Source organism: Limulus polyphemus, unplaced genomic scaffold (genome assembly GCF_000517525.1).
Source record: "Limulus polyphemus unplaced genomic scaffold, Limulus_polyphemus-2.1.2 Scaffold217, whole genome shotgun sequence".
Classification (NCBI taxonomy): Eukaryota; Metazoa; Arthropoda; class Merostomata; order Xiphosura; family Limulidae; genus Limulus; species Limulus polyphemus.
In genome coordinates, this window is record NW_013665827.1 from 498,446 (window position 1) to 509,295 (window position 10,850).

At 30.1% G+C, this 10,850-nt stretch overlaps 1 protein-coding gene across 5 annotated transcripts in view; it reads right to left on the minus strand.

Annotated features, from left to right (window-relative positions):
• Positions 1-2,534: 2,534 nt before the first annotated feature.
• The window catches only part of LOC111085055 (lipopolysaccharide-induced tumor necrosis factor-alpha factor homolog), a 21,493-nt gene continuing 13,177 nt past the window's right edge, over positions 2,535-10,850 (minus strand). For 3 of the 5 annotated variants that reach the window (XM_022382114.1, XM_022382113.1, XM_022382112.1), the window contains 4 exons: positions 9,978-10,067; positions 8,929-8,985; positions 7,588-7,741; positions 2,535-5,019 (listed from right to left, as the gene is read on the minus strand). In XM_022382114.1, the coding sequence (XP_022237822.1) occupies positions 4,911-5,019; positions 7,588-7,741; positions 8,929-8,985; positions 9,978-10,067 (410 nt within the window). In that variant the 3' untranslated portion in view covers positions 2,535-4,910. The remainder of the gene's footprint in view (positions 5,020-7,587; positions 7,742-8,928; positions 8,986-9,977; positions 10,068-10,850) is intronic. The other 2 variants (XM_022382115.1, XM_022382111.1) reach the window with 2 other exon arrangements.

A 10,850-nucleotide genomic window follows, 5' to 3' on the forward strand; every position in this document is an offset into this window, starting at 1 on the left:
GCTTTCGTGTCAATTACACAATGTTGTTTTCTTTACAAGTAAGAAATAACTAATATTCTGCTCATCTTTAAATTTTCTTCTTATTATTATTAAAATAAAGTTCACGAGAAAGTAGTTTAAAAATCTTAAGAGTCTCGTGTTGTTCAGCTGATTGAAACCAGATAATTAGTTCACACAAAGTTTCAAGAGTTAACGAGATATATTACGTATCACAAATTCAATAGTGTAAAATGATACTTTATTTCAGCCACTCATGCGGAAGGTCTTTACTTTCATGATTTAGTCTTGTTACAAAAATTTCACGCTTCTTCAAGTACGTTCCCGTTTGCTTAAATATATATTTATAATATATTAATCAGAGTAACTTAACACTACTGTTTTGTTACAGAAAAACAATAAATTAAACCCTCTGAAAATCTTTAATATCATACTATCTCAGTAAAGTGCAGAGGACATTAAAAGGGTAGGGCCTAACTGACAAAAAGGGACACTTTTCAAGCATCGCAAGACAAGACGTTTTTCTTTGTTGGGGGGGGGGGGTTTAGGGTAGACTATGGGTTGCCTCTGGTACACATATTGTAATCAGGCTTATCTTTTAGTAGTTGTGTATATTTTTTATGACTGAGAAAAAGGACACTTTGTGGCATAAGAATAGAAAGACAGGGGTTTGAGCCCTCCCAGCCACTTCACAGTGCTATCTTACTCTTCCTGCCACTGGGTGAGATGCCACTCATAAAAGAACCATTTATCAGAGCAGTTAGACTTGATCGGTCCACACAATCATCTATATCTAACGAGGTCAAGCAGTATGTGCTAACAGTAATCGACTATGCAACACATTATCCAGAAGCTATAGCACTGTCAAAGATGGAGGTGGAGAGTAGCAGAAGCCCTCATGGAAGTGTTCTGTGGAGTAAGCTTTCCAGTTTACTTCACAACTGATGCAAGAGGTGTGCAGACTCATCAGTGCTAGGCAGTTCTTTACCATCACAGATGTAATGTACTTTGTGAGAGAATCAACAGTATCAAAGAGCATGATGATGATGTGCCAGAGAGACCACGTGATTGGGACAGATACCTGCAGGCAGTATTATTTGCCCCTCGATAAGTCTCACAAGCAAGTACAGAATTTTCAATCTCGAGTTACTGTACAGAAGAATAGTAAGAGGTCCAATGCAGATATTGAAAGAACTGTAGACAGGAGAAGAGGTAGAAGAACATGTTACGAAGTTTGTCTATCTTTAAAATATCAGACTTCAACAAACCATTCATAGTTCAGGCTGAACCATCAGAGGTTGGAATTGTAGCAGTAATTCTGCAAGAACATGTAGACGAACTGTTTTCCATAATATACGTCAGTAATAAGCTGTTTAGTAGTAAGAACTATTCTGTGATTGAACAAGTCTGGCCATCATATTTGCCATCCAAAAATTCCATAACTACCTCTATGGGAAGGAGTTCATCATACAGAGGTACAAAATCGACAGTGCGATGATCACGAGGTGGGCATTGTACCTCAAGAACTACCGGTTTCACTTTGAAGGGGATTGCAAATGTTGGTGCAGACTGTATGAACTGAAAACAGTCTTTGTTTATTGTATAAAAAAATATTTTACCTGAAGAGGGGCTCATTGTTAGATATACAGGATTGTTTCAGATTAATGCAAGTGTTACGATTTAGATAGTTTATATAGCGGGAGTATTAAATTTAGTTACTTTTAGTTTATCGCATGTTTGTTTACATAACTGTTTATGAGCACGTGAGTTTTGTAGTTTAATAGTTATGAACTGGTGATGTTAAGTCATGTTACTAGAACCTTGATTTTTTTCTCGTTCTTTTTAATTGATTATTACTGTATGATAATATCTAGTAGCGTGTGGAACATTCTAGACCTCTGTCGGGGTAAAAAATACACGTCTGAAATTTAGTTCGATAGATAAATCAGGACTGCGTGATTGTGAGTTCAGCCATAAAGAACGAAAAGTTGCGATTTTTATAGTGAAATTATAACAGAGTACAGAAGAAATAACTTGTCTTGTCAATTGTGTGGTAAAGTAAATGAATCAGCCCGTGTGGACTTTAACGAAAAAGAGAACTATTTAAAGCTCTGAATACACATTTGATAACCAACAGCGTAACGAACATTTATATATATATATATATATATATATATATGTTTGACTTGTTTTAATATATTATTTTAAAACAAATGAACTGTGTGCTGTTTCTTTACTGTTGAAATTTATCACCAATAAGTCGCAGACACCTACTACAAATCCAGCCCATATATAAAACCTGACAGTCATTTTAAATATTATTTGATGTTGTGTATTTTTTCAAGGTTTTGCGTTTTATTAATATGTTTTATATAACCAGTAAGTTACTATTTTGAGTTTTCATCCTGTATATTTGCTACCTTCTTCAGGTTGGGTGTCAATAGTATTTCTTTTACTCCCATTCGAATGCTGTGAAATTTTAATACATAATGTATTACATTACAACTTGATTTAGAAATTGAAACCAACTACATGAATATTAATATCTTATTTGTTTTATTTACTATATAACAGAGATACCAAATTTTGTAATTTCATGTGTTCAAGAAAGCCTAATATTCCTGCAAATCAGAGTCCAAATTAGCAACATTTCAACTGGTCCACTCCAAGAACATGTATGTAAATGTTAATTCCATTTTATAAATTGCAGATAGGTTTTTAAAGAAAGACATAATTGCAAATACGAATGTGCACGTATGTGTATCATTAAACAACTGAAAACAACTGTTTTTGATTATATCACTCTTGGAATGTACATGATGATAATATTAATTCAGATAAACACACACACACACACAAATAAATCATGTGACTTTTGATTACTATTTGAATAGTGACAAAAATGCAATATATTTCTCCATAGAAACGTTAATATTCATCATACTTCATCTGGATCAATCACAACATTCACATATTCCAGGAACCTCCTTTTTATTTCAGACATCATAGGGATTTCCCATAATGTTTAAAATAGGCCAGAGATCCCAGAAAGCTAGAGGCTCCATCTAGGAGGTTCAAGTAAATATACTTTTACCAGACGAAAATACAACTACGTTTCTTGGAAATATTATAGAAATACACATTTGATGAGAAGGTAAAATACAAAAAAAAGGTTGAAATTATTTTTTTGGTATTCTAGTCAACCCACAGACCACCTAACTATCAGGACCAACTAAATAACACAAAGTTCGGACCATGTTGCAAATATGTTTCTTATAATTCTAGTTTTAGCATCAAAGAACAATACAAAAATTGCCATCTGATAATCTACCATTAACAAAAATATCCTGGCTATCTGAATGAATCAAACTTGTTTGTAATACAAAGTATTAACACTTCAGGTCACAAAGTGTGTAACCATTGTTAAGTAAGAAACATAATTTAGCTATTTCTTATAAAGAAAGTAACATGATAGTTGCTTCAAGACAATACTTCGTGTGAAAATTATTTACTGTGCCACCAGAGATATATAAACTATATATGTATATATTTTGGTGCAAGTAAGTTATAACGGTAGCAAAAACAGAATAAAAATCAAAGATATGAACAAAATGGATGTTGTATAGGTACTTAGATTTGTGTAAAGGCTAAGTACAGATTTTAACAAATACACAGATATACATCTATTAATCAGAAAATTACCACTCACAACTAAAACTTGGTAAGATTGTCAGAGAAAACCCCTTATAAGATAAAACTCATAGGGAACTACAAATTTATTTTACACTAAGCTTAAAGACTAGTGTTTTTTTTTTACACTTACCTATTCAAAACCATATTTGAAATTTAGAAAATTTTAAAGGTACACATTTTTGATAGAGGTCATTTCAAAATTATGCAAACTTCAAAATACACTGTTCTAATTATACTTTGTAATAAAAGCAATTTCAGTATAACCAGGCAAAATTTAAACAGTGTTTAAAAATTACTCATCATTTTTCAGTTTTCTAAATATGCAAAACCTTAAGTATATTTAAACTTATTCTTCATTACTTTTTAAACTGTTTATGTTTATATATAAGTAATGAAGACTTCAGTAAAGAGCAAATGTTGTTCATTTTTAAACTTGTACAAATGCAGTCCACAGAATAATCAATACCATTTTTCTTCATTATTTGTAAAAGGCACTAACACCAATATATGTAGTTACAACATTTGTTTCATTATCCAAGTTAATAATAATAATGTAACTCCTTTTCTTTGTTGCACAATACTCACTATTATTTTCTTCTATGGACTAAAGCTGTAGTGTTTATATTTACTTTTACAAGAAAAAATATAACTGGAATTAACTTTTTAAACACTGTATTCGTACGACTGTGAAATTTTCAATTTTGTTAGCTTAAAGTTTTCCACATCATAAATTATCAAAATTATTTTTAAACAGGCAAATGGAATGTGACTGATAATTTGTAAAATGCATAATTTTCCATTTTCACTAATGTATCTTAAATGAAACAAAAAATTAAAATGTGTGTTAAATACATTTTATATTTACCCAAATCATCTTTACTTCAACATTATCACCTATATTTCACATAACGTACTAAAAAAAGTATATAATATTTTACATAGTAATAGAACCACCATATACATAATTTCTGTTGAGAAACTTAAAATATCAAATGCTATCATATATTGCAAATAATTATAATTCCTTCATCAAAAAATCATACAAAAATCTGTATAACAATTACAAAAAAACATAAGATTTTTCAGTATTTAGTTACAACAAAAACCATACAATGACAGTTTCTTCATTAATAATATCAATGTTTGTTTATTGTTTTTCATAATTAAAACATTCTAGATTTGAAATTCAAGCAAGCAACAGAGCAATAAATTGGTGATGTTCAGAGTCGCCGATATGACCCCAAGTGATGCTTACAGTTAGGGCAGCGATGTTCAATGTCTTGGCATTCTGGAATACAACATGGAATCAAGCAGCATCCAAGCCAACACCTGTTTAAAGATAGTACACCTAACAGTAACTAAAATGTATTTGCATTTAAAAAAATATGACAAACAAAAACATTACATTGTTTAGAAATACTTTATTGATTCTAAAAGGTTAAAGTTCAAGATACTTGTGTAAATATAAATAATTAAAACATTCAAATGATCAACACTTAAAATATTTATTCTGAGACAGTCAACAGTCTCAAAACACACACTCTACATATTGACATCAAATCATGTCATCCTCAAGAGTATAAAATCAAAGACACTGCAAACTGTACACACAAAAAAGAAAGCCATTGGTCATGTGACTACTTATATTACATACAAAATTAATTAAGGTCATATCATCTGCATGCTTTCTAACTTTCCAACCTTTCATCCTCACTTAATATACGATAATTATTTTTGGTGTTTCATTATTTCTATAGTTTCTCTGATATTTCTAGCCACCATATCATTTGAGTGAGCCAAAATAACAGTTTTTCCCACTGAATGATATGACCAGTATGACTTGCAAATTCAGCTAGTGTAGAATTTTAACTTGTATTTTTAAAACTTCATTCATGTTTATTTATTCTAAATTTCTTTTAGTATGACCAATGTATAATCTACTGCATTCACATTTAATTTTCTAAATACCCATTTTCTCCTTTACCTTAATTGCATCTTTAATTTTATCTAATATTGGACTAATTTTATTCAAAGATCTATAAATCAGACTTTTTTTTTAATTTTTGAAAAATTTGACATGACAAACCTGGTACGCATGGTAGAGATAACATTTTAGTTTTATTTCATCAAATGTTGATTTTAGTTTTTTTGCTCATAATTCATAATTTTACTAAATTTTGTCATGGCTCTACCAACAATAATAGGTGAAAAATCCCTATATAATGCTACAAACTTAATTGATTAAAGTTCATTTTTTAAGTCTTCTTGTTTAAAACATAGCTTTAAAACCTGTAAGTATAAGAATAAAAAGCTGACATTTTTTGTGAATTCATATGACATGATTTTTGGTGTGATAGTATAATAACAGAAAAGGGTTTAAACAGTAGTTTCTAACTTATTTTCTTAAATTTCACAAGAGCAGGTTCTAAGTTTTTCAAGTAATTACCAAATCTATCACGTTTTCTTTACCATACCGCCACACCACAAAAGTGTTTCCAACATACCTAATACATATTTCTAGTTGAAATTTAGCATTCAGTAAAGCACGAGTTTCAAACCTATCCATGAAAAGAACACAACAAGGGAGACAATGGATAATCCATGGTTAGGCCTTTGGTCTCTTTATAGATCTTATTAGTAAATCAAAAAATGAATTTTCCACACAAGTTTTTGTTAAACTTATATCTAAGACTTAAATGACTGGGACATTACCCATTCATAATTTGTCTTCAAAACAAAAACAATTATTTGCACTGATTTTTATTTTGCACTCCTGAGGATGATGTAATTCTATGTCAAAACATGTACAGTGTTTGTTTTGAGATCATTGACAGTCTCAGAATAGTTTTAATTGTGTGCTTAAAAAAAGTTAATTATTTGAGTGTTCTAATTATATACTTTACTGGTGATAAATTTGCATTATTTCTGAGCCTATTACTAACTACAAAGCTTGAAAAGAACAGTTAATTTGACAAAAGTTAAGAATTCAGATTTTTGCTGAAACGGTTGAAATGATATTTCAGAATTCTTATAAGCCAAAGAAACACAAATTAAAATGTCCTTTAGTATATTATAATTACTTTTTTTATTTATAAATCAGAGCTAAAAGAAATCCTGCAGATATTCCATTGATTCATCTGACTACTTTCTAATGGCAGTTTCAGAACTTCGGATAAACTCTATAAATTTTTCTGGTTTCACCGAATACATTTTAAACTAACTTGGATAGTTAATTTTTTTGAAGTCTGCTTAACTATGCTTGATTGTAGTAAATATTCAGTGTTAAAACTACACCCAATGTTAGCTTTCATGTGAAATTTCTTTAATTTTTTTAAAGCCAATAATACTACAACATATATTGTGCATTTTAGATTTTTAGTTACAATGTTAAGTTTATGGGCCATAATCTTTTGATGTTACATACCAAAGGTTTTAATCTTTATTTTAATCAAAAACTTGCTTTAAAAAAGTATTAAAAGATATAGTGCAAACAACTATTGATTTTCTGGTCATAAATAATGAGCTATCGGGTAAGCTATAATCAATGGCAGTGGTGCCAACACAGCTATAAAAACAATTCATACATTTTGACTGTTAACATGTTAGATTTCAAGATCTATTATGAATATTTATAACTTCAGTAACTATTTTAATATGTACAGTATTTTGTTTGTTACACCTTCACTTTCTGTGTGATTTAGTCAAGATTTATTTAAAATTGTCTTGAACATTTTCTGCTAAATATCAAATTAGTAGATTTTCATTGAAGTAATTATATAAAAGTAAAGAACTCTCACCTCTAGTAATATAAATGAACTGCAACACTTCAACAGTTCGAGAAAGTAAGAGCATTGAGCCAACTAGTACTTTTCTACATACAACCAATTGTCAACTCACCCAAGAAAAATGAGGGAACCAGATAAAATCCATGTTAAAAGACCAGGGGAAGCAGTAGTCTCAGTCATAACCTGGGCTGCACAATGTGGACAGGTCATCTGCATGGGGTAAGGACCCCATTGAGCCATATTAACCACAGTCACTGATGTCAAACCTAATAGCCAAGTGTTTCTAATTAAAATTATTTTTAAGCAAGTTAAAAGCATATTTATTAACTTTATAAGATAATAGGGCAGCTAACACTAAAGCTTAATCATAATTTATTTGCCTTTTATGAAAAAAGATTCTTGTCACCTTAATATTCAGTAAAATTAGTATTTACATACTTTAATTCTGTAAATAAAAATTCACATCTTATGTATCTGCTTGTTAACAAGTGAACTTTGTCCCTGAAGAAGAAAGGTCCACCTTTTGAAAGCACTCGGGTTATAGGGTTTTTATCATTTTGTATCAAGACTTACTGAACCTATGTATTTTTCTGACATCATGAAAGTAAACTTCTAAATCATTGTTTCTAACACAAACTCTTCTGTAACTATAATTTTCTAGTGTCCAGAAACTACATATTGAAATATTTAAATTACTTAATTTATAAAATCATAAAACTACTTTTAAATGCTATATATCAAATACACTGGGGGGGGGGGGGGATAAATGTAATTGGATAACTGAAAAGTACTGAAAATGTTACATCAACAAAAAAGAAACAAGAATATTACTTTCTTGGACTTGGATCATTGCTAAAAAAGTTCAGAATTACATTGAGCCTTTTACTTAATTTAACCTCTGTTTGTAAGCCTCAAATGTATAATAATAATAAAAAGAAGAATAAAAAGAAGAAGAAGATATATATATATATATATATTCAATTCCACAACATCCCACATGTACAACTATCATTTGCAGCCAACTGTGAGAAGGTACTTTTGAGAGTTTTGTATACAATATTATTTTCTCAGTTATTCACTATTTGTTTGAAAATACTAAAATATCTGATATACGAACATATTACTTAAAAGAGTTTGGCTGACATTAATGTTATTTTCCAGTTTACAATATTTCTTTACATAAAAGCAACATTCCTTCATCTTTATGCAAAAATATAACTTTTCCATTTCTTAAATCATCCTTCTATTGTAGAACATTTAGTTATGAGACTTAAGCACAATTTGTTTCAAGAATATGATATACTAAGATATGTTTAAATTAAAATATTTACATATCTTAGTCAGGTGCCTTGAAATCATATAGCTTTACCATGCAAACGAATACCACCTGCAATTCAGGATTAAAGTTTCTCAGACACACACACAATAGAAAAAACAAACAGAGGCAACCAACCTGGTCCAGCATGAGGGGCTCCAACAACCACAGTAGATGATTTAGGTGGATAGCCTGCTAGAATAAGAATAGCAGATACATAAAACAAGTATTGATTAAATGGTGTACAGAAGAGGGACACAAGTCATTACAATTTACAAACAATTTTCAGATATCTTCCTAATAATGTTCAGAAAATCCAGTTCATATGGAGACTGCTAGAAACAAAAATTATAGTCAAACAGTACATCAGCGTAAAAACAACATTTTGCAAAGTATAACAAGTCCGAAGAAGCTATACAACTACCAAAGGTCATTTAGTTTAACAGAACTTGTCAGTATGCCTAAGAAGTTCCCAAAAGTAACCGTAAATTTCCAATTTCTAGAACAAAAATACTAATTTTTTTTTCTAATCATTCCATATGAAGTTCCTCATTTAAACAATAACAAATGTACTTCACTGTTATATATATATATACAATGTATGTGCAAAAATTATGTAAAATGGTTTAATCATGTACCTATAGAATTCACAACTACAATGATAATGTAGAGGTAAAATCAGTGAAAATGTTATACGTAAGGTTTTAATTTTTCTAATGAGACTAAACATGCAAACTGTAATAAGCAAAAAGAAAGCAAAACAGCATAGCAATATGTCTTAGCCGAGGCTTAGACAAGCTATATGCATTTTAGACTTTTGATGATGTTGATCTATATGAAGGATACATAAAATTAATTTTATATAAGATGTAATGCCAAACATTTTATGTGACTCACACTTGAAATATACTACTTAACATTCTACCACCTACAATATATATATATATATATATATACACACACACACACACACACACACACACACACACCAACCTATGTCTTTCTATAAAACATAATACACTGGGGCATTAAAAATGCTATAATATTTGTGATAATTATGATTGATTTCTGGGCTAGGTTTAAGATAAATATCATAAAAATAAACATTATATTATATGCCACACAAGAGAATCCACATACATACAACTGAACCATAATCCAGGCAAAAACACATAAGAAAAACCAACCTGTCATGGGGAAAACAGGAACCCCTCCAGGTGGGGGAGCATGATGAGAATAAGTTGGAAAAGGGGCAGATCCAGCCCCTTTATCAAATAAAAGCAGCATGAGAAACAAAGAAGCAAATGATGCAATATAAAAATTTCAACCATGTGTTTTAATTGTACACGAGTATACTTGTGTCTAATCATTGAAATTTCTCTTTCTGTAAACATTAGTCTCAGATATATTATTTACCATTATATAAAAATAGCATTTATTTTAGTTTCTATATGAAATGAATAATGAAAACACAAGATATGACTGATTCTTGGTGCAAGCTGAACATGCTTGAATAAAATATTTACTTTCTGCACACATAGCAAGTAGACTGAGAAGTCCATCAAAATTGCTTCAGAAAACAAATTAGCAACTCCTGATCCTTCCTGATAAGTGTGAGCACAAACAGTAAGTGAACAGATAAATCAGTTTTCAAAATAGTCTTTAGTCAGTTCATCAGTTTGCTGTAAGTTTCTTGATTTTCTTCTGTTTACATTACAAAGACTTTCTTACATTGAAACACAAATATTAATTAATGCTTGAGATATTCATGAAGACAATAAAACTTAGGAAACAGTTTTGTAAAAAAAAAAACACCAAATTCTGAGAAACATTTATATATAGAAACTATCACTAAAAGAATGTGGCATCATTTTGTTTAACACAGATATTCATCATGTTTATTATCAAATTTGCACTCACTACATCCAAATGCATGTACCTATAGCTGTGCACGTATCATTAGATCTGATAGAACAAATGTCCAAATCAAACAATACATAGTGAAGTGAAATTTGATGCTGATTTGAAAAAAAAAAAAAATCACTCATGCAAATACATGA